Source organism: Triticum dicoccoides, chromosome 2A (assembly GCF_002162155.2).
Source record: "Triticum dicoccoides isolate Atlit2015 ecotype Zavitan chromosome 2A, WEW_v2.0, whole genome shotgun sequence".
Taxonomy (NCBI): domain Eukaryota; kingdom Viridiplantae; phylum Streptophyta; class Magnoliopsida; order Poales; family Poaceae; genus Triticum; species Triticum dicoccoides.
This window is the reverse complement of record NC_041382.1, coordinates 645,912,966-645,938,486: the sequence shown is the minus strand read 5'-3', so window position 1 is coordinate 645,938,486 and position 25,521 is coordinate 645,912,966. Positions and strand designations below refer to the sequence as shown.

Below are 25,521 nucleotides of genomic sequence, written 5' to 3'. Positions count from 1 at the left end.
GTATTTCGAGATTAGGATTTGTCACTCCGATTGTCGGAGAGGTATCTCTGGGCCCTCTCGGTAATGCACATCACTCAAGCCTTGCAAGCATTGCAACTAATAAGTTAGTTGCAAGATGATGTATTACGGAATGAGTAAAGAGACTTGCCGGTAACGAGATTGAACTAGGTATTGAGATACTGACGATCGAATCTCGGGCAAGTAACATACCAATGACAAAGGGAACAACGTATGTTGTTATGCGGTCTGACCGATAGAGATCTTCGTAGAATATGTAGGAGCCAATATGAGCATCTAGGTTCCGCTATTGGTTATTGATCGGAGATGTGTCTCGGTCATGTCTACATAGTTCTCGAACCCGTACGGTCCACACGCTTAATGTTCGGTGACGATCGTAATTAGGTTTTTTGTGTTTTGATGTACCGAAGGTTGTTCAGAGTCCTGTATGTGATCACGGACATGACGAGGAGTCTAGAAATGGTTGAGACATAAAGATTGATATATTGGAAGCATATATTTGGATATCGGAAATGTTCCGGGTGAAATCGGGATTTTACCGGAGTACCGGGGGGTTACCGGAACCCCCTCGGGGGTTATTGGGCCTACATGGGCCATAAGGGAGAAGAGGAGGGTCGGCCAGGGCAGGCCGCGCGCCCCCTCCCCCCCTAGTCCGAATAGGACAAGGAAGGGGGGGGCGGCGCCCCCCTTTCCTCTTTCTCCCTTCCTCCTTCCTTTTCCAACAAGGCAAGAGGGCAGAGTCCTACTCCCGGTTGGAGTAGAACTCCTCCAGGCGCACCCATAGGGCCGGCCGCACCTCCCCCTCCCCCTCCTTTATATACTGAGGCAAGGGGCACCCCATGACACACAAGTTGATCCTCGTGATCGTTCCTTAGCCGTGTGCGGTGCCCCCTTCCACCATATTCCACCTCGGTCATATCGTAGCGGTGTTTAGGCGAAGCCCTGCATCGGTAGAACATCATCACCGTCATCACGCCATCATGCTGACGAAACTCTCCCTCAACGTTTTGCTGGATCGGAACTTGAGGGACGTCACCGAGTTGAACGTGTGCAGAACCTGGAGGTGTCGTACGTTCGGTACTTGGATCGGTCGGATCGGGAAGACGTACGACTACATCCTCTACATTGTGTCAACACTTCCGTTGCCGGTCTACGAGGGTATGTAGACAACACTCTCCCCTCTCGTTGCTATGCATCACCATGATCTTGCGTGTGCGTAGGAATTTTTTTGAAATTACTACGTTCCCCAACACCTATCGGGGCGGTTACGGGTGCTGGGGTGTTTCCGGCGCCCGATCCGTATGAGGGTCGAGCGGGCGCTGATGGGCGCCGGCGTCGGGCGACGACCGGGGCCGCGGAGAGGCCGGCCAGGAACGACACCGGCGGGGTCGGCTGAGTGGCGAACTACCACAAAGGTCGGCTGGGGTCGCGCGAGAGGGCCGTGGAGGTGGTTGCGGCCAGAGACGGAGAGGGGCGGAGCTGCGTGGGTGCCAGGCGGCGAGCAGTGGCGGTGGTGGCGGCACGGGCCAGCGCTCACGGAAGGGCGCAGGCCACGGCGAGGAATGAGGAGGCGCAGGTGAGGGGCGCAGCCGGCGCGAGCGGCGCCTGGGGCGAGGCCGTGGCTAGAGCGATGCGCTGCCCGCGGTGAAGCGGCGAGTAGGGGCCGTGGCAGGGGAGCCTAATGGCACGGGGCGTGCGACGGATGAGGCCACTGAGGGTGGGCGGCGCGAGCTGCGGCGCGGGCGTGCGAGTGCGACGAGCGGCCGGAGTGGGCGGGCACGACGTTGGTCACGCGGACGAGGCTGTGGCGCACGGGGCTGAGGGAGGAGGAGGGCGCGGCCCTCATCGGTGTTGGAGAGAAGAGGGGGTGGCGAGGCTCGTTGGAGCCATCCAGGTGGAGGCAAGGCAGCAATGGTGGAGTGGCGCCGGGCGACGAGGTCCTCGGGCAGCAGCGCGTGGCGGCGCCGGGAGCGGAGCACCGTCCAGATCGGGTCGAGCGAGGAGTCGAGGAAGGGGCTGCGGGGACGAGGCAAGGCGGTGGGGTCCGGCGACGGCCCGGTCGGGGCTCGATCCAGAATCGGGCGAGAAAGAGGGAGCGGAGTGGATCGAGAGGTGGGGGAAGTGGGGATAGTGGGGGTGGGTTAGGGTTAGCGGGGCGTGGCCTATAGGCCAGGCGGATGGGCGGGGCGTGGCCTATGGGCCAGGCGGGCGTGCGGGGAGTGGGCCGGCCTAATCAGCTGAATGGCCGGCTGGGCCACGAAGCCCATTGGGGGAGGGGGTTCTGTTTTCTGTTTTTAACCCTTTTGATGTTTTGCCTTTATCTTTTCTGTTTATCATCTTTAGCCTCAGTTTTGCATTTCCTTTTAGTAACAAATGAGTTTTGTTTTGAACAAAACTTGGCACATAATTCCAACACAATATATTAAGATGGAACAAAAAGGTATGGGGTCAAAAGGAGTTGTCTAACCATTTTTAGAAATAGAAAAGGCCGATTTAATTGTTGTTGGACCAAAAATTAATTCCCAGGGGCATTTGGGGAAATCAAAAGAGGTTGGTTCCAACATGACAAATATCAAGGGATTATTTTCCACACTTTGAACATTTTAGCTTTTATGTTTGAAAACTTTTATTTTTGACTTAAATTTAAATTTGAATTTGGACCGGATTCGAACTAACGTGGGATTAACAACAGCAACCGAGGTGGCGTGGCATCATTAGCAGGGAATTACTGTAGTCTAATTATTCGGGCGTCACACGGCCTCCCCCTTGCTCCTTTATATACGGGGGCAGGGGGACCCTAGAACACACAAGTTGATTGTTTCCAGCCGTGTGCGGTGCCCCCTCCACCATAATCCACCTCGGTCATATCGTAGCGGTGCTTAGGTGAAGCCATATTATGGTAGCATCATCATCACCATCATCATGTCGTCGTGCTAACGAAGCTCTCCCTCGACACTCTGCTGGATCGTGAGTTCGTGGGACGTCACCGAGCTGAACATGTGCAGATTACGAAGGTGCCGTACTTTCGGTACTAGGATCGGTCGATCGTGAAGATGTACGACTACATCAACCGCATTGTCTTAATGCTTACGCTTATGGTCTACAAGGGTAAATAGACAAAACTCTCCCCTCTCGTTGCTACGCATCACCATGATCTTGTGTGTGTGTAGGATTTTTTTGAAATTATTGTGTTCCCTAACACTATCAACGTGTCGTCACATGGCCGTCTCGCCAACTATTGATTTTGCAACTATTGCTATCACATAGCGATAAAGTAAAACAATTATATGGCGCTTGCATCTTATGCAATAAAGAGACAATCATAAGGCTTCTGCCAGTTGCCGATAACTTTAACAAAACATGACCATCGCATACAACAATTTATATCTCATCACATCTTGACCATATCACATCACAACATGCACTGCAAAAACAAGTTAGAAGTCCTCTACTTTGTTGTTGCAAGTTTTACGTGGCTGCTACGGGCTTCTAGCAAGAACCGTTCTTACCTACGCATCAAAACCACTTTTTTCGTCGAGTGTGTTGTTTTAACCTTCAACAAGGACCGGGTGTTCAAACTCGATTCAACTAAAGCTGGAGAAACAGACACCCACTAGCCACCTGTGTGCGAAGCACGTCGGTAGAACCAGTCTCATGAATGTGGTCATGTAATGTCATTCTGGGCCGCTTCATCCAACTATACCGCCGAATCGAAGTAATACATTGCCGGTAAGCAGTATGACTATTATCGCCCACAACTCTTTGTGTTCTACTCGTGCATATAAAATCTACGCATAGACCTCGCTCGGATGCCACTGTTGGGGAACACAGTATTTCAAAAAAATTAGTAACGCGGACCAAATGCGGAAGCGTTTAGTAACGCGGTTGATGTAGTCAAACGTCTTCACGATCCAACTGATCAAGTACCGAACGCATGGAACCTCCGCGATATGCACACGCTCAACTCGGTGATGTCCCTTGAACTCTTGATCCAGTTGAGGCCGAGGGAGAGTTTCTTCAGCACGATGACATGGTGACGGTGACGATGAAGTTATCGGCGCAGGGCTTCGCCTAAGCACTACGACAATATGACCGAGGTGTGAAACTGTGGAGGGGGGCACCGCACACGGCTCAAAGATCAACTTGTGTGTCTATGGGGTGCCCCCTCGCCACGTATATAAAGGAGAGAGAGGGAGAGGCAGCCGACCCTAAGGGGGCGCGCCAAGGTGTGGAGTCCTACTAGGACTCCCTAGTCCTAGTAGGATTCCACCTCCCACACGGAGTAGGGAAGGGGGAAGGGAGAAGAAAGGGGGGCCTTCTCCTAGTCCTAATCGGCCTCCTGCCCTAGGGGGGGTGCACCAGCCCCTTGTGGGCTGGTGTGCTTCCGTCTTATGGCCCATAAGGCCCATAACTTCTCCCCGGGGGTTCCGGTAACCACCCGATACTCTGGAAAAATGCCCGAACCTCTCAAAACCATTCCGATCTCGAAATGCAACCTTCCAACATATGAATCTTTACCTCTCGACCATTTCGAAACTCCTTGTCATGTCCGTGATCTCATCCGAGACTCCAAACAAACTTCGGCTCATCAAATCACATAACTCATAATACAAATCATCATCGAACAGTAAGCGTGTGGACCGTACGGGTTCGAGAACTATGTAGACATGACCGAGACACATCTCCGGTCAATAACCAATAGCGGAACCTGGATGCTCATATTAGCTCCTACATATTCTACGAAGATCTTTATCGGTCAAACCGCATAACAACATACGTTGTTCCCTTTGTCATCGGTATGTTACTTGCCCGAGATTCGACCGTCGGTATCATCATACCTAGTTCAATCTCGTTACCGGCAAGGCTCTTAACTTGTTCCTTAATGCATCATCTCGTAATTAACTCATTAGTCACATTGCTTGCAAGGCTTATAGTGATGTGCATCACCGAGAGGGCTCAGAGATACCTCTCCGAAACACGGAGTGACAAATCCTAATCTCGATCTATGCCAACTCAACAAACACCATCGGAGACACCTATAGAGCATCTTTATAATCACCCAGTTATGTTGTGACGTCTGATAGCACACAAGGTGTTCCTCGGTATTCAAGAGTTGCATAATCTCATAGTCAGAGGAACATGTATAAGTCATGAAGAAAGCAATAACAATAAAACTAAACCTTCATAATCATAAGCTAACAGATGGGTCTCGTACATCACATGATTCTCAAATGATGTGATCATGTTCATCAAATGACAACACATGTCTATGGCTAGGAAACTTAAGCATCTTTGAATAACGAGCTAGTCAAGTAGAGGCATACTAGGGACACTTTGTTTGTCTATGTATTCACACATGTACTAAGTTTTCGGTTAATACAATTCTAGCATGAATAATACACATTTATCATGATATAAGGAAATATAAATAACTACTTTATTATTGCCTCTAGGGCATATTTCTTCATGATCATGAAGTTGTTTGATGCATATCATAGAATTAACTCACGGATACTCGTGATGACATTGGAGTATCTAGGTGACATTAGAGTTGGTTGATGTGTGTCATATGGTGTTATTTTAGTACGAACTCTTGATTAGATCGATCGGAAAGAATAGCTTGTGTTATTTTAGTACGAACTCTAGGATACATTGATCGAAAAGAATAGCTTTGAGGTGGTTTCGTACCCTACAAACAATTTCTATCTTTTGTTCTCCGCTAATAGGAACTCGGGAGTGATTCTTTATTGCACTTTTAGGGATAATGATATGATCCAACTATGTTAGCACTGTTGAGAGATTGCACTAGCGAAAGTACGGACCCGATGCCTCATTTTCAAGCATTGCAATACCGTTTTTGTGCCCGTTTACTATTTGCTACCTTGCTGTTTTTATTTATTCAGATTAAAAAATATTCCTACCATCCATATCACACTTTTATCGCCATCTCTTCGCCGAACTAGTGCACCTATACAATTTGCCATTTTATTGGGTGTGTTGGGGACACAAGAGATTTCTTGTATTTGGTTGCAGGGTTGTTTGAGAGAGACCATCTTCATCCTACACCTCTCACGGATTGATAAACCTTAGGTCATCCACTTGAGGGAAAATTGCTACTGTCCTACAAAACTCTGCGCTTGGAGGCCCAACATGTGCCTACAAGAATAAAGTTGCATAGTAGACATCATGGACTTGCCCGATGATCAGTGAGGGAATCCTGGATTAGGGGGTGTCCGGATGGCCGGACTATACCTTTAGCCGGACTCCTGGACTATGAAGATACATGATTGAAGACTTCGTCCCGTGTCCGGAACGGACTTTCCTTGGCGTGGAAGTCAAGCTTGGCGATACGGATATGTAGATCTCCTACGATTGTAACCAACTTTGTGTAACCCTAACCCTCTCCGGTGTCTATATAAGCCGGAGGGTTTTAGTCCGTAGGACAACATACAGAACAACAATCATACCATAGGCTAGCTTCTAGGGTTTAGCCTGTCCGATCTCGTGGTAGATCTACTCTTGTACTACCCATATCATCAATATTAATCAAGCAGGACGTAGGGTTTTACCTCCATCAAGAGGGCCCGAACCTGGTTAAAACTTCATGTCCCTTGCCTCCTATTACCATCCGGCCTAGACGCACAATTCGGGACCCCCTACCCGAGATCCGCTGGTTTTGACACCGACATTGGTGCTTTCATTGAGAGTTCCTCTGTGTCGTTGCCGTTAGGCCTGATGGCTCCTGTGATCATCAATAGCGATGCAGTCCAGGGTGAGACCTTCCTCCCCGGACAGATCTTTGTCTTCGGCAGCTTCGTACTGCGGGCCAATTCACTTGGCCATCTGGAGCAGATCGAAAGCTATGCCCCTGGCCGTCAGGTTAGATTTGGAAGTTTAAACTACACTTGATCTTTGACAGATTCGAGCCACTGCCGAGCGCGCCGCACTGTCACGACAAGCATGATCTAGCTCTGCCGCCAAACAGTGCCCTGGAGGCCGCACCCGCATCGGCTTCGACCCTTAATTTGGAGCCAACTGCGCCGATCGAGGATGGGTGGTTGGACGCCGCCTCGGGGGCTGCAATCCCAACGGCGATCGAGCCGAACACCAGCCCCGCACTCCGCGAGACTCGTGACTCCAAGGAGCCGGACTCCTCTCCGGACTCCGAACCCTCCGTGCCCCTGCCGATCGAATCCGATTGGGCGCCGATCATGGAGTTTACTGTCGCGGACATCTTTCAGCACTCGCCTTTCGGCGATATTCTAAAGACACTAAAGTCTCTCTCTTTATCAAGAAAGCCCTGGCCGGACTATGGTCAACAAGGTTGGGATACGGAGGATGAAGAAATTCAAAGCCCACCCACCACCCACTTTGTAGCCACTGTCGACGATTTAACCGACATGCTCGACTTCGACTCCGAAGACATCAACGATATGGACGTCGATGAAGGAGACAATGAAGAACCAGCACCTATTGGGCCCTGGAAAGCCACCTCGTCATATGACGTATACATGGTGGGCGCACCAAAAGATGACGACGAGGAGCGGAAGGACGCACCGAAGGCTTGTTCCCTCGAGAAGTAGTCAAAGCGGCGATGGAAGCGCCACCCCAAATCCTGCCTCGACAGAAATAACGATCACACATACCCAGCGTTGGAGCAGGGCGAACCGCTGCCGGACAACGGCAATCTGGATAATCAAACCGAACAAACAAATTCTATCAAGGATAATGGTCCGGACGACATAACGCCGGACAGGCACCCGGAGCAGCAGAATGCCCGTAAAAGGCTTGTTGCCACCGCGAGGTGTCTTAAAAGCAGAAGCAAAGGCTCAAGGCTGCGCAAGACACACTCCAAATCAGATGGAGTAAAATACTCAACACAACAGCGAGGTACGGCGACAATCGCCCCTCCAAGAGCTACCCAAAGCGGAAGCTGCTACCTGAATTCGATGAGGAGGCCTCAGACCCCCCACAACCAAATATCAAAGCAGCCACCTGGCCGGATAGACGACCCCTCTACCAACACAGAGCGGCATACAACGCCACTCACAATACAACACGCGACCCATGCGAGGGCTCGCACCCAAAGGACGGCGCAACAAGATCCATCTATGGACCACGCAAGCGCGCCCCAGCATACAATGCAACACAACAAACATCAGAACAACGCGGTACACCCAGCTACAGGGGTGCCGCACACCCCCTATGTTTCACCGATGAGGTGCTGGACCATGAATTTCCAGAGGGATTCAAACCCGTAAACATAGAGACATACGACGGAACAACAGACCCTGGGGTCTGGATTGAGGACTACATCCTTCATATCCATATGGCTCGAGGAGATGATCTCCACGCCATCAAGTACTTACCCCTCAAGCTCAAAGGGCCAGCTCGTCACTGGCTTAAAGGCCTCCCCGAAAGCTCCATTGGAAGTTGGGAAGAGCTCGAAGACGCCTTTCGAGCAAATTTTCAAGGGACTTATGTCCGACCTCCGGATGCAGACGATTTGAGTCATATAACTCAATAGCCCGGAGAGTCAGCCCGAAAGCTTTGGAACATGTTTCTTACTAAAAAGAACCAGATTGTCGACTGTCTGGACGCCGAAGCCTTGGCAGCTTTTAAGCATAGCGTCCGTGACGAATGGCTCGCCAGACACCTCGGCCAAAAAAAGCCGAGAACGATGGCCGCATTAACAAGCCTCGTGACCCGCTTTTGCGCGGGTGAGGACAGCTGGCTAGCCAGATGCAGCACCAGCGACCCCAGTACATCTGAAGTTAGAGATGGAAACGGGAAATCACGGCGCAACAGCAATAACAAACGCCGGAATAAAGAAGACAGCACAAAGGGCACGGCAGTAAACGCCGGATTCAAAAGCTCTTGGCCAGGTCAAAAGCCTCCCTCTAAAGGCACCAGGGATGAACTGTCCAGCCTCAACAAAATTCTTGACCAAGTATGTCAGATCCATAGTACCCCTGGTAAACCTGCTAATCATACCCACCGAGAATGTTGGGTCTTCAAGCAGTCCGGCAAGCTCAACACCGTACACAAGGGGGACGATACACCAAGTGAAGACGAGGACGAGCCTCCCAAGCAAGACGTTGGGGAACAAAAGAAATTTCCACCAGAAGTCAAAACAGTAAACGTGTTACACGTGATCAAGGGAAAAACAACGCGGCACTCCCAGGAAAATATACCCAAGTGCCTGTCACCGCGAAGTCCTGCCACTGGTCGTCTCAACCGATCACTTTCGACCATCGCGATTACTCAGCAAGTATCCGACGCGCTGGATGGGCTACCCTGGTATTAGACCCAGTAATTGGCGGATATCACTTCACACGAGTCTTGATGGATGGTGGCAGCAATCTAAACCTAATATATCAGGATACAATCCGCGGGATGGGGTTAGACCCAACAAAAATTCGCCATAGCAATACTACCTTTAAAGGAGTAACGCCAGGCCCAGGGGCTCATTGTACGGGTTCCCTCCTACTACAAGTTATATTCGGCTCCCCTGATAACTTCCGTCGCGAGCATTTAACCTTCCACATCGCTCCGTTCCAAAGTGGCTATCAAGCACTGCTCGGACGCGAAGCTTTCACTCGCTTTAATGCAATACCACACTACGCCTCCCTCACACTCAAGATGCCCGGTCCACGTGGCATCATTTCAGTGAACGGAAATATCAAGTGATCTCTGCGCGCCGAAGAGAGTGCGGCTGCCTTGGCAGCCGCACACTAAAGGCGCCCGGACCAGCGAAAGCATCCAATAGGTCGTCAAGACCTCAGACACAACTAATCAAGTCCAGCGCCACTATTTATACCGAATAAATGGTCACACCCCTATTTGTCAATACAAGGGGCTCAACGCGCGCAGACAAGTGGCAATTTCTTCTCATCTTGAATTATACATGGTTTCTTTAAAAACTATCTTTTTGCACGACAACTTTTTCACCTAAATTCCTCTCTTTTACAGACGATCATCGTGCTACACCTGTCCAGGATATGGCACAACGGAGACACGGGCGCATAGGTGCAGCAGGGACCCGCTCTAAGGATTCTTTTTAGATTAAGACCCTGCGTAAACCTTTTTTACTGTCTCTTGTTGATACATATCCACCGTTGAGAAGGATGCTGACGTCTTGGCATGTGGCCACGCCAGAACAATGCACGTACCTGGACACAAGGGGCTTCTTACAAAGGCCATTATTTAGGCCCAGTTTATACCACAAAGACCGAATACCTTAGGGAGTGTTCGGCGTCGCGAGTTTGGCCCTATATGCATCAGCTCCGAATCATTGTCTTTGGTCAAATGTTGGGTTTGCCCAGCTCCTGTATTTTGGTGCCTTATGTTCCGCTTTACCGGCTAAGGTAGCACTAGGAGAACTACTGCGATTGTGCCCTGGTTCATCCGGACAAGCACCTCAGTAGAGAAAGCCGAAAACTGACTGTCATGATATAGCGTGAGACTGTTCAACCACTCGATGACCTGTTGGAATGTTAGAATTCCTCCGCCTTAACGAAGGGCCGTTTTCCGGCCAGGCATGTACGCACCCCGGGATCGGGAGAGTGCGGAGCCACCAGGGGCTATCTAGTAGCCCCACTGTCAAACTCCTATGGCTAAGTGAAAGTGCTAAAGCATTATAGTCCGGTTGCCTCGCTCGCTCCGCTATCACCTCCTTAATAGGACCAACACATTGGGTTAAGTGTGAACGCGTGTTTTTTGCGAGCACCTCCGCATTATATGCGTGGGGGTTGAAGCCGATGGCTGCAATCTTTCAGGTTATACACATGTATACATAAACGGCCGCCCAGGAGGCATCATATTACTTTCAGGCAAAAGTATAAAAATAGCCTTATAAAAATTTATAAAAGCATTTCGCTTACAATGAGATTACATATCACTCAAACATAATATTTTTTGAGCACTGGGTCTCTATCAAACGAGCACCCTCAAGAACTTCTTCAAAGTAGTGCTCAGCAGCCATTCAACCTATGGCCGAATCCTGTGCTGCAACAGTGGTAGCATCCATCTCCGCCCAGTATGCTTTAACACGGGCAAAGGCCATCCATGAGCCCTCTATGCACGCCGACCTCTTCATCGCATTAATGCGCAGCACCACGTCAAGGAACTGCTGCACCAAGCTGAAATAGCTGTTCGGTTTTGGCCTTTCCGGCCGTAGCTGATCCACAACAGACCTCATGGCGAGTCCGGACAACCTATTCAGTTCGGCCCATTCGGCTAATTGGTCAGTCAATGAAAGCGGATGCTCGGGAGAATGGAATTGTGTCCAAAACAGCTGGTCCACTTCACGGTCCGTCTGATCCTGGAAGTACTTGGCCGCATCGGCAGCGCTCGCCGCCAAATCCATATATACATCCTCCGAACTCCATAGCCGATCCAGAGAGGCATACCATGGATCTCCGAACTTCCTCCGCAACATAAAGGATTTCCCAGCTACAATATCCCCGGCTTCTCGCAGCTCCTCCTTCTTCGCCCTCATAGCAGAGCAGATGTCTTTTCTCGTCGCAGCAGCCTTCTCAAAGTCCAATGCCTTCGCTAGGTTTTCCTTTTCAAGAACCCAGCAATGTTCGGCGACGGCTTTTAATTCTATGGCCATCTTGGCCATCTTATCTCGGCTCTCGCCATGCGCGGCCTTCTCGGCTTTCAACTCTTCGGCCGCCTTCAAAGCAGCCGCATTACCAAACCTTGCTTGTTCCTTGGCTCGGGCAAGTTCTGCCCGCAAGGCTTCAACAGTGGCAACTCCATCTGCAGTCACAACATATTAAAGATACTGGCATCATGTTGCTCTTACAATGTGGCATTTACCAGATAATAACACTTACCCTATGCCTCGTCAAGCCTTTTGTTAACAAGCTTGATGTCGGCGTCTGCCGCATCCAACTGCCGTTTTAAATGGGCAAACTCGCTAGTCCGGCTAGCCACCGGAGCTTCCATCACCTGCATATAGAGGCAGTATGGTTATTACCTGGGAATATGATCCTCTGTTCGTCGTCGTTTCCGACGACAACCAGAGTCTCAGGGGCTACTATCTACATAGGGCACACCTACCATGTGCATGACTATCATACATTATTTTACGTACCTCAAAGCCTGTCAGTAGACTCATAAAAGCTTCATGCAATCCGCTTTCGGTGGACGAGATTCTCTCCATCACCGTATTCATCAGCACACGGTGTTCATCTGAGATGGCCGCTCGCCCCACCAACTCCCTCAGAACATCCGATCGCACACCAGACGGTGCCGGACTCTTTTGTCCGCTCCCTTCGGGAGCCGGTCACTGGGAGCTTCGAGGGTCAATGGGATTATCTTTTGGCCTCACCGGACTCGGAGAGGCCCTCCGCGACGACACTTCGGGGTCGCCCGCTTCCGGAGCGGAGGAGTCCGGAGGAGGCGTTTCGTTCTCCATCATCTCTGGAAGAAGATCCCCCGAAGACGAGCTCATTTGAGAGGGGCTAAGGCCCTAACTGCAAAGATATATGCGGTGGTTATTTTCTCAGAAGAAAAAGATGGCATACCTATACTATTAAAGTATTTCGGGTCACTTACGACTCGCTGGGGAATTGATCCCCCCGCGGACTTTGTGCGGCAAAAGCACCCCCCAAGGTAGGACCCTCTGTGGGAGACTTCTTCTCCCGTTTGGAAGCTTCGGCTTTCTAATCCCCGGGCGCAGTCCTTTTCCTCCTCCGGTCGCCTTCCTTCATGGAGATGCTTGCTCCCTCGGTTAGAATGGGCAGCGTTGGGGGCCCGCGTCTGCCCGTATTATCCTCCCTAGTATCTTCCTTCAAGGGCTCCGGGCAAGGTGCGACCTAGAGCATATTTTCCAATACCGGATTGTCCAAACCCTCAGGGAGGGGGGCCGAACACCGAACCAACTTCGCCTTTGTTAGCCAGTCCTGGTCAAAAAGCAAACTCTCAGAAATAACTTCATAACAAATGAGAGATAGTATGTTCGGCCGGAAGATTCCTTACCTGTTCGGTGGCGCGGTTATTGCTCAGGCCCACGTCCTCGGTGATTTCCGGACACTCTACCTGAGGTCCAAAGAATGACTTGTACATCTCCTCGTGCGTCAGGCCGAGGAAATTTTGAATGACACGCGGTCCCTCGGGATTGAACTCCCACAAGCGAAGGGGCCGGCGTTTGCAAGGCTGGACTTGACGAACCAGCATAACTTGTATTACCGCAACCAAACTAAAATCTCCATTGAAGAGATCTCGAATGCGGCTTTGCAGTATAGGCACGTCCTTGGCTGGACCCCAGCTCAGACCTCTGCTGATCCATGACATCAGTTCTGGTGGAGGGCCCGAGCGGAAAACACGGGCGGCCGCCCACTTGGCACTTCTAGGAGCCGTGATATAGAACCACTCCTGTTGCCACAATTCAGACACCTCTGGGATGGAACCCTTGGGCCATGGAGCTCCCGTCATCTTGCATATTGAGGCACCTCCACACGCTGCATGTTGCCCCTCGATCATCTTCGGCTTTACTTCAAAGGTCTTGAGCCACAGGCCAAAGTGAGGGGTAACCTGGAGGAAGGCCTCACACACGACAATAAATGTCGTGATATGAAGAAAGGAGTCCGGAGCTAGATCATGGAAATCTAGCCCGTAATAAAACATCAAACCCCTGACGAAAGGATCCAGATCAAGGCCTAGGCCTCGGAGGAAGTGGGATACGAACACGACGTTCTCGTTGGGTTCGGGGGAGGGGACGGCCTGCCCTCGGGCAGACAGCCGATGCAAAACCTTGGCGGTCAGATATCTGGCCTCCCTCAACTTTTTTATGTCTTCTTCCATGACGGAGGAAGGCACCCATCAGCCTTGAAGGCTAGATCCGGACATGATTGAAGGTTCGGAGCACCTGACCTGAACTTTGGGTGTTTGAGCTTGAGGTGGGGGAAGGATTCGATTGAGCACGGGAGGGAAAAAATAAAAGCCTTGTCCCTTTATAAAGAGGGTGAATATCAAGCGTCCTCTCCGTGGCCGTTTGGACTTGCCTATAGTCTAGGAGTCCTAGAAGCGGTTGGGTTACCCACACCCGTATTGATGAGAATCCCAGAATAAGGGGACACGATCTCTGCTTCGACGAGACGTGCCAAGGAAACCGCCTCGCATGACATGCTGAGGTGGGACAATAAAACGATTCGAATAAAGGCTTGGCCGTGGTGCGATGTCACACTACGGAATACGCCAGCAGATTAGATTTGTGTAAATATTATTCTCTCTATGGCAATATGTGCAAACTTATTTTGCAGAGCCGGACACTATCTTTGTGTTCAAAATCTTCTATGAAGTACTTGGAGGAGGAACCCGCCTTGCAATGCCGAAGACAATCTGCGTGCCGGACTCGTCGTCATTGAAGCCTGGTTCAGGGGCTACTGAGGGAATCCTGGATTAGGGGGTGTCCGGATGTCCGGACTATACCTTCAGCCGGACTCCTGGACTATGAAGATACAAGATTGAAGACTTCGTCCCGTGTCCGGAAGGGACTTTCCTTGGCGTGGAAGGCAAGCTTGGCGATACGGATATGTAGATCTCCTACCATTGTAACCGACTTTGTGTAACCCTAACCCTCTCCGTTGTCTATATAAACTGGAGGGTTTTAGTCCGTAGGACAACATACAGAACAACAATCATACCATAGGCTAGCTTCTAGGGTTTAGCCTCTCCGATCTCGTGGTAGATCTACTCTTGTACTACCCATATCATCAATATTAATCAAGCAGGACGTAGGGTTTTACCTCCATCAAGAGGACCCGAACCTGGGTAAAACTTTGTGTCCCTTGCCTCCTGTTACCATCCGGCCTAGACGCACAGTTCGGGACCCCCTACCCGAGATCCGCCGGTTTTGACACCGACAATCGGCAAGCCATTAAGAATAAATGGATTTTCAAGAGGAAGACGGACGCTGATGGTAATATCACTGTCTACAAAGCTTGACTTGTCACAAAAGGTTTTCGACAAGTTCAAGGGGTTGACTAAGATGAGACTTTCTCACCCGCAGCGATGCTTAAGTATGTCAGAATCATGTTAGAAATTTCTGCATTTTATGACTATGAAATCTCGAAAAATGGACGTCAAAACTGCATTCCTTAATGGGTTTCTTAAAGAAGAGTTATATATGATGCAACCAGAAGGTTTTTTCGATCCTAAGGGTGCTAACAAAGTGTGCAAGCTCCAGCGATCCATCTATGGACTAGTGCAGGCATATCAGAGCTGGAATATACACTTTGATGAGGTGATCAAAGCATTTGGTTTTATACAGACTTACGGTGAAGCCTCTATTTACAAGAAAGTGAGTGGGAGCTCTGTAGCATTTCTAATATTATATGTGGATGACATATTGTTGATTGGAAATGATATAGAATTCCTAGATAGCAAAAAAGGATATTCGAATAAGAATTTTTCAATTAAAGACCTCGGTGAAGTTGCTTACATATTGGGCATCAAGATCTATAGGGATAGATCGAGATGCTTAATAGGACTTTCACGAAGCACATACCTTGACAAAGTTCTAAAGAGGTTTGAAATGGACCAGTCAAAGAAAAGGTTCTTGCCTATGTTGCAAGGTGTGAAATTGAGTCAGACTCAAAGTCCGACCACGACAGAAGATAGAGAGAGAATGAAAGTCATTTCCTATGCCTCAGCCATAGGTTCTATAATGTATGACATGATGTGTACCAAACCTGATGTGTGCCTTGCCATAAGTTTGGTGGGTAGGTACCAAAGTAATCTAGGAGTAGATCATTGGACATCAGTCAAGAATATCCTGAAATACCTGAAAAGGACCAAGGATATGTTTCGTTTATGGAGGTGACGAGGAGCTCGTCGTAAAGCATTACATCGATGCTAGCTTCGACATGGATCTGGATGACTCTAAGTCGCAAACCAGATACATATTTATATTGAATGGTGGAGCTTTCAGTCGGTACAGTTCTAAGCAGAGCGTCGTGGCGGGATCTACATGTGAAGAGAAGTATATAGCTGCTTCGGAAGCAGCACATGAAGGAGTTTGGATGAAGGAGTTCATATCCGATCTAGGTGTAATACCCAGTGCATCGGGTCCAATGACAATCTTTTGTGACAACACTGGAACAATTGCCATAGCCAAAGAGCCCAGGTTTCACAAGAGAACCAAACACATCAAGCGATGCTTCAACTCCATTCGTGAAAAAGTCAAGGATGGAGACATAGAAATTTGCAAAGTACATACAGATCTGAATGTGACAGGCCCGTTGACTAAACCTCTTCCACGAGCGAAACATGATCATTACCAAGACTCCATGGGTGTTATATTGATTACTATGTAATTTGTATTATTCACTTTAGTGCAAGTGGGAGACGTTGGAAATATGCCCTAGAGGCAATAATAAAGTGGTTATTATTATATTTTCTTAATCATGATAAAGGTTTATTATTCATGCTATAATTGTATTGATCGGAAACTTAAATACATGTGTGAATACATAAACAAATGCCAAGTCCCTAGTAAGCCTCTACTTGACTAGCTCGTTGATCAAAAGATGGTTAAGGTTTCCTGAACAAAGACATGAATTGCCGTTTGATAACGAGATCACATCATTAGGAGAATGATGTGATGGACAAGACCCATCCATTAGCATAGCATATGATCATTCAGTTTATTGCTACTACTTTCTTAATGTCAAATACATGTTCCTTCGACCATGAGATCATGCAACTCCCGGACTCAGGAGGAATGCCTTGTGTGTATCAAATTTCACTTCGTAACAGGGTGATCATAAAGGTTCTCTATAGGCATCTCCGAAGGTGTCTGTTGAGTTGGCATGGATCAAGATTGGGATTTTTCATTACGTATGACGGAAATGTTTCTCTGGGCCCTCTCAGTAATACATCATCACAAGAAGCTTGCAAGCAGAGTGACTAAAGAGTTATTTACAAGATGATGTACTATGGAACGAGTAAAGATACTTGTCGGCAACGAGATTGAACTAGGTACGGAGATACCAACGATCGAACCTCGAACAAGTAACATACCGACAGACAAAGGGAAATACGTATGTTGTCATAAAGGTTTGACCGATAAAGATCTTCGTATATGTAGGAACCAATATGGGCATCTAGGTCCCGCTATTAGTTATTGACCGGAGAAGCGTCTCGGTCATGTCTACATCATTCCCGAACCCGTAGGGTCTGCACGCCTAACATTCGTTGATGATATAGTATTATATGAGTTATGTATGTTGGTGACCGAATATTGTTCGGAGTAGTGGATGAAATCACAGACATGACGAGGAGCTCTGGAATGGTCCAGAGGTAAAGAATGATATATAGGATGATAATGTTTTGTATCCGGAAGGGTTTCGGATGTTTCTAGAAATGTTCTAGTGCGAGGACACTTTGGTTGGTCCAAGGGGTAAGGCCCACGGGGCTTTAGGTTGGTGCAAATGGAAGTTTTGCGGAGGTTAGGGACCAGACACCGAGGACCATGGTGTGTGGGCCAGATGCCAAGAACCGTGATGTCTGGTGTTGGAATCCGAGAAGGACTCTTCCTTGTGTTCCAAACCGACTTTGGGGAGGCCCTCTCCCCAAGTAACGACCCCAGGGCTCAACATATAAATAGAGGAGCAGGGCTAGCCCCTAGAACACAAGTCTGGGAGCCTCCTCCAGTTGGTACTAGTTGACTAATTAGAGCAAGCCCTAGCTACCTCTAATCCTCATAATTAGAAGCCCAGTTTGGTCCTAATCTCCTCCCTCTAGTTCATCATCGCTCTAAAACTGTTGTGCTTAGCGAAGCCCCGCGGAAATAGTTTCACCACTTCCGTCACCACACCATCGTGCTGTTGGAACTCATCTAATACTTCGCTCCTCTTGCTGGATCAAGAAGGTAAGGACGTCATCAAGCTGAACATGTGCTTAGCGCGGAGGTGCCGTATGTTTGGTGCTTGATCAGAACCGATCGTGAAGGTGTACGACTACATCAACCGTGTTGATAAACTCTTCCGCTTACCGATCTACAAGGGTATGCAGATGCACTCCCCCTCTTGTAGCTATGTATCTCCATGGATAGATCTTGCATGTGCATAGAATTTTTTTCTTGTTTTCCATGCAACATTTCCCAACACTTCCGCCATGGTTTCTTCTGGCTTCATGCTCCATGTGATGCCGAGGAAATTGTACGCATATGCGAGGCCTACCAGAAATTTACCCGGAAGACACACAAGATCGGTATGATGTGGGTAGTATCTGGCTCATCTTTGCTCAATAATTCCCACACATAAGATCCACGCTGCATCCCCTCTTAATCAACATACCCATCAATCAAAAGCGAGAGATCGTCTGTAGTTTTGATGTGCGATCTTCTTTTATACTTTTATGTTGGGGGGAGGGGTTACACTACCAGAAATTTACTTGGAAGACACGCATGCTCGCTATGATGTGTGTGGTATTTGGATCATCTTTTCTCAATGATCCCCACATATAAGATCCATGGCGCATCCCCTCTTAGTAGTACAACATACCCACAAATCAAAAATGAGAGATCGTCTGTATAGTTTTGATGTGCGATCTTCTTCTATACTTTTAGCTTGGGGCCGAGGGGATGGGGGGTGGTCGTCGACTAACAATATGTTTCATATCCATAGATGAGTAAACTATAAGCATGCTCAAAACATAGTTAATCATCTAATCCTTATTTCCATTAACACTAAAATCCTCATTACATACATATGTCTTGTCATGTTAAAGAATTGAAAAGGGACATCTTTTTTGCAAAAATTTTAATTAGAGGTTTAGACACTCAAGTCTTTAATAAACCGTTTATAGGAGCATGCATGCCCAAGGAAACTTTGTATCCCTTTCACATCACATGGATACAACATCTCTACTCTTAAAGTAAGCAAACAATCCCTTAATACACATACGTGGGTCTGCGAGGCTATGTCGCAGTCCTTAGCCCAAGGGGACCACTCACACATCGCGAATAAATCACATGCAAAATACATTGTAGAAATCGATACTTTAAGATGAATGATTGAAAGTTTTGCAGTGCCACTGATCATGATGTACTCTTGATTACAAGTATTATGGATAATGGAGATGGAGGCTATGGAGGTGGAGCAGATGGCTGTTGTAGATGGAATGGTGATGATGGCTGCGAGGAGTTGGAGGAGGGAATGGTCATCTCTCCTGCTGAATGTTTTTTTCTCTTGTATATAGTAAAGAGGGGCAAAATAGGGTGATCTTGAAAGACAAAGGTACTTAATACAAACCTCTAGGGCATGATGACGACCAGTGCTTCTTGTTGGGAAACGTTGCATGGAAAACAAAAAAAATTCTATGCACACACAATGATCTATCCATGGAGATGCATAGCAATGAGGGGGAGAGTGTGTCTATGTACCCTCGTAGACCAGAAGCGGAAGCGTTAAACAACGCGGTTGATGTAGTCAAACTTCTTCGTGCTCCAACTGATCTAGTACCGAACGTACGACACCTCCGCGTTCTGCACACATTCAGCTCGGTGACGTCCTCCGCCTTCTTGATCCATCAAGATGGCAAGGTAGTATATGAGTTCCGGGAGCACGATAGCATGGTAACAGTGATGGTGAAGTGATATCCGCAGGGCTTCGCCTAAGCACTATGAAAATATGACCGGGGGTGTAAACGGTGGAGGGGGGCGCCTCACACGGCTAGGCAATTGTCTGTTTTGTGCTAGGCGTCCCCTCCCACATATATATAGGTGGGAGGGAGAGAGGAGCAGCCAAAATAGGCGCCCAAGTAGGAGGAATCCTACTTGGGGTCCCTCCCAAGCCGCGCCCCTTTCCTTATTTGGAGTGCGGGAAAGGCAGGGGAGGGTGCCCCCCTTTCCTTTCTCCCATGAGAGGGAAAGGCAGGAGGGGCTAGCCCTGCCCCTTTTCCTTCCCAAGGGCTGGCCAAACAAGGGAGGGGGTGCATCAGCCCCTTGTGGGCTGGTCTGTCCCCTCCTTTGTCCCATAAGGCCCATATCTTGCCGGGGGGGTGCCCGGAACCCCTTCCGGTGACCCGATTCCTTCCCGGTACGTCCCGAAACACTTCCGTGTCCAAATACCATCGTCCTATATATCAATCTTTACCTCTTGACCATTTCGAGACTCCTCGTCATGTCCGTGATCTCATCCGGGACTCCGAATGACATTCGGTCACCAAAACATATAAGTCATATTACACTATATCGTCAACGGACGTTAAGCGTGCAGACCCTATACGGGTTCGAGAACTATGTAGACATGACCGAGGCACCTCTTCGGTCAATAACCAATAGAGGAACTTGGATGACCATATTGGCTCCTACATATTCTACAAAGATCTTTATAGGTCGAACTGTTATGACAACATACGTAATTCCCTTTGTCCATCGGTATGTTACTTGCCCGAGATTTGATTGTTGGTATCTTCATACCTAGTTCAATCTCGTTATCGGCAAGTCTCTTTACTCGTTCCGTAATACATCACCTTGTGACTAACTCCTTTATCATTTTCTTGCAAGCTTATAATGTGTATTACCGAGAGGGCCCAGAGATACCTCTCCGATACTCGGAGTGACAAATCCTAATCTCGATCTATGCCAACTCAACAAACACCTTCGAAGATACATATAGAGCATCTTTATGATCACCCAGTTATGTTGTGACCTTTGATAGCACACAAGGTATTCCTCCGGTATCCGGGAGTTGTATAATCTCACAGTCGAAGGAATAAGTATTTGACATGAAGAAATCAATAGCAATAAACTGAACGATCAATATGCTAAGCTAACGGATGGGTCTTGTCCATCACATCATTCTTCTAATGATGTGATCCCGTTATCAAATGACAACACATGTCTATGGTTAGGAAACCTTATCCATCTTTGATCAACGAGCTAGTCTAGTAGAGTGTTACTAGGGACATAGTATTTGTTTATGTATCCACATATGTATTTAAGTTTCCGATCAATACAATTCTAGCATGAATAATAGACCTTTATCATGAATAAAGAAATATAAAATAACAACTTTATTATTGCCTCTAGGGCATATTTCCTTCTGTTCTCCACACCATCCTTGACCTTTCATGTCTCTCCGCCATTTCCTTGACTTGCTCTTGATGTCTTTGATATCCTTGGCGATCTTATGGCGAATCTAGATGTCTGTTATCAAATTAGTATGTCTAGTCTTGGTGTCTTCTCTTAACTTCCCCAAAAAATTACTCTTGATCTCTGCTATGTTTTTCATGCTTTTGCTAAAAAATCCTTGAAGCTTTCTTACTCATATACCAAATTAGTATGACAACATCACACACCTCAAGCACATGGTAAAGGAAATGGCATGCATGGAAACACCATTTAAACATTCAATATGAATAAAAATGAAAAATATCATATAATTTGGAAGAAAATTTCAGATTAAGTAACAATAGTCAACAGGGATACACATGATATAATGTACAAAATCAATTTTATTACGATATAGAGAATTAAACTTGGTGGTATTCGATAAATTGAATCAGTATTGATCATCAAATATCTTGGCAAACGACAACGGGCAAGGGATGGTTGAAGCCAGGAAAAAACATTCCCGATATATATAACTAAAATGATATGTGCCGTTTATAAATTTGAAAGATTATAAAAGTAGTAACTACATCGAGAGACTATGCCCCAACCAACAACAATCTAACCAAGAGTTGTGTAATATATTTTCTTGAAAATTTCTGCAAGCATGACCTGCAGTAATTACAATATTGCATACCTTTTTGTTTTGACAAATTTTCTAATTTGTTGAATGAGGAGTTTCGGATTCCCTGCTCGGCCACTCCAGCATGATCCTGGTCTCGGTTGCACAATTTGAATAATATAGAACTCAAGATCCTTGTCATGTTAGGGCTGTGTGAGATCGACACGAAAGCTTGGTAGTCAAAGTTTGCTCCAAGCTTGTTGTATACTTGTCTAGCAAGGGTCATCTTACCTAACGCACAGTTCCAACAGTAGAGACAACTTTGACCTGATTTGTCGATTCACCTCCCTTATCAATCAACAACCTCACAAGCTCATCTCTCGGGGGATTGATTCCGACAAGATCTGATGCATCTTTATATATCGTGCAAAGTCATGTGTCAAAAGTTAAGGGAGATTTCAATGGGGCGGGGGGGGGGGGCATTGCCCCCAGCCTTGGACAAATCTGTGAAGAAAAAAATAGATGGAAAAGATTGATGAAAATTTAGCCTTTTGCCCTCTAGGTGTTCACATTTTATCTCCCCCACCCCACCAGAAATTATGGCATAGCTCTGCCACTGACAGTGTCGCTGGTAGTAAAACAAGATCTTCAAAGACAAAGGGCTTTGATACATAATTGTACATTGCATATCTCTTGATAACCTTCTTGAATTTGTTCTTGATGTCCTTGACATCCTTGGCGAACTTATGACAAGTCTTGATGTTCAATATATTTTTCTTAATTTTGCGAAGAATCTCCTTGAAGCTTTCCTACTTAGAGCTGGACTCATGGGATTGCCAGAATAATCTGCCAGGATTGCCGAAGATACTAGGGCCCAGTTCTTTTGAGCAGATTACAGAGAATCTCGGTCTGAAATTTTTTGAGCCAAAAGAACTCGATTGCCTCTTCAAAATCTTAGAGGATTTTGCAGAATCCTAGTGCAATCCAAAATCATCAAAATAGTTGGATTCTCAATCTCGGGATTTTGTCTAGTCCCTCAAAAGAAAATAGTTAGAATTAAAAGAGTGCTCTATTGCAGTAGGTTATTACGGCGAGAATGCCACCGAGCCACCCATGTCATGTACAGAAGAAAATTAGCGCCTGGGCCTTGATGTGTTTCGCATCGCTCGAAATCGAGCAGGGCCAGCTAGGTTTCCAACGCAGTCGCCGGCGCCTCGCCATCCCGGACCTCAGGGCCGCCAGCAGCCCGGTCTCCGTCGCTGCCGGTCTTATCTCCTGCCGCAGCCCATCTTCCTCTGTCACCCCAGCCACCCCTCTGTCCCTCTGCCACCAGAAGCGGCCCGCGCACCCCTTTGTACCAACTGTTGACGGCGCGTCCCTTCCACCTCGAAGCTGCAGCTAGACGACGTCCCTTCTCTTGAAGAGTAGTACAGACATTTCATCACACAAGTCTTTTTAGAATCTCAAACTACAATCTCAGAAAAGAACTCGACGTCAAATTCTGGGGGAAGCATATTCTGGGAGAATTTTCCAGAATCTTGATTCTGCAGAATCCTATGCGAAAAGAACTGGGCCTATGCCTTCTTTGGTTCATGGGTTGGAAAATCATGGGAATAGAAAAGCCAAAGAGAATGAGATGACATGTATCTCAGTTTCTATAGAAAAGAGACGCCACTTGGTTCATAGGATAAGAACTTTTTTCATTAGGTCTAAGCTAATGTTTTTTCCATTGAAATGTGAAGGATGGGAAGCAATCTTACATAGTAACAAAATCTATTCCTACAAACCAAATGGCTCTTCAGGAAATTTTCCTTTAGAAATCATATCAATATAGAATTACTACAAAACTCCTACAAACCAGGTGTTCGGAATAGTTATCAGAAAACAAAAGTTGGATATATATTTTTCGAAAGCCCCTTACACATATCGATTTATTACCGCTACAAATTAACACAATGACAAATACAGTAGAAAAGTAGGAGTATTAGTATATCACACACAGACAACTCAAGCGGCACATACACATTATTCACAGATCTGTACATCCCAACAACACTTGATTTACAGCTCGGAATTGTTCCTCATATCTCAACACCGTCACGGATAATCTGGAGCCAGATTCCCCTGAACGCCTCCGTGATTACTCCATGGTACTCCCTCGAGTTCAACGACAGATAGCAATCAAGGAGGTCCCTCAGAGCCTCTGCTCCGCGCATGTCGGTCCCGACGATCATCTCCACCATGCTCTCCCTGAAGTCCTTGTGCGGGTCCGTCGACGCCACCACGACGGCGATGCTCCTCCTCGCGCTTCTCCGGCGACCAGTGCACCTGGTGCTAACTCTGCAACAGCCACTGCTGGAAAGACGAATCCTTCTGCTCCTAAGCCTCGGCGAGCTCGGGCACGTACTGCTTGCGGTCGTGCTGTGGTGCGCACTTCTCGACGCGATTGGCGCTGGCCTTGTGCGAATCGGACGTAGTTGCAAGCCTTGAAAATCGTCGACGACGACGGCGGCGGCACTTCTCGAAGATGGTGACTGATGACGATCGTTGGGGAATCGGATGTTTGTTGCCTTTGGGCTGAGGCAGAGAGGAGAGAGGCGCAGCTTCTCCGGTGGCATTTTCTTTGCTCGTAGTTGTAGGTAGGAGGAGTAGGATTGGTGTGGTGGTAATGGAAGAGGTTTTGGGGTGCTGGTTCCATGGCAGTAGTAGTGGCTTGATGATGATCTCCTTGGTGTTCTTGTAGCTGTAGAGCTTCTTGGTTGGCTTGGTGGTCTGGGTCTCTTCATGTCCCTCAGCTTGTAGAACCAAGAGTTTGGCACGAGATGGGACAGTCTGAACCTGTAATGGCTGCCCATCTCTCCTTGGTGTCTTTGAGCACTGCATGTGATCGAGCTCTATATATCTTGTAAGCAGGGCATGATAACTGGCATTGGCAAGTGGATGTGAACAGATGGTTCTGGCATTAACAAAGGATAAACCGGTGAATTAAGAAATGAGCAAAGAGGTTAACACATGCGTACCATTGTACCAAGAACTGGTCCAACAAGTTCGCTTTCATTGAAATTAATTTGAGCTGTCAACTGCTTTGCAATGGCAACTGGATGTGATCAGATGCTTCTAGTATAGAAAAAGCAAAACTGGCGAATTAAGAAATGAGCAAAGAGATTACACATGCGTACCATTGTACCATGAATCAGTCCTCCAAGTTCGCTTTTCTGGAATTAATTTGAGCTGTCAGCTGCTTTGCACGCGGTTTTAGTGCTGTACCGATTCCATCATTATGTGATTGTAGTTGCAATGATGGGCAGTAATCATGAGATTGTGTACATAATATGAAGTCTACACTAAGCTCATACAAGATTGAAAGCGCTAAGAAATGGCCCCAATGATTCTGCCTGGTTTGCTAAGTAACGAACATGATATGCATGTTACCCCGCAAAAAATCATGATATGCTTGTTTACATGGGTATGTCGGTATGTTGAACGTTCTCTAACAAACTTATGGAATTACAGAATGGTATAGAATAGGGCGAAGTTTGTGAGTGAGGGGTTTTGGAGCTCGAGCTCCATGGCGCCTTTTTTAAAATTTAAAATTTGAAGCTTCAAAAAAATCTTTAAAAAGTTCACATGTACATACTATGTATGTTTGAAATTTTATTAAGATGCTTTAACAAATTAGTAACCAATTGTGGATTCAAAATAGCAAGCAGTGTGCTATTACAAATCTAGTCTGTCTTTCGCTCCTTAGTTCTCGCCAACCAGCTCCATTCATCTTCTGACATGTGGAGCAGTTGAGGCTACAAGTCAGTCT

The 25,521-nt window shown here is 47.4% G+C and overlaps 1 protein-coding gene across 1 annotated transcript; it reads right to left on the bottom strand.

The window, feature by feature from the left end:
- Positions 1-23,630: 23,630 nt before the first annotated feature.
- LOC119359758 (transcription repressor OFP1-like) lies at positions 23,631-24,565 on the bottom strand. Its single transcript, XM_037625850.1, has one exon. The coding sequence runs from the start codon at positions 24,563-24,565 to the stop codon at positions 23,792-23,794; it is 774 nt and encodes a 257-aa protein (XP_037481747.1). The 3' UTR covers positions 23,631-23,791.
- Between the last annotated feature and the right edge of the window lie 956 nt (positions 24,566-25,521).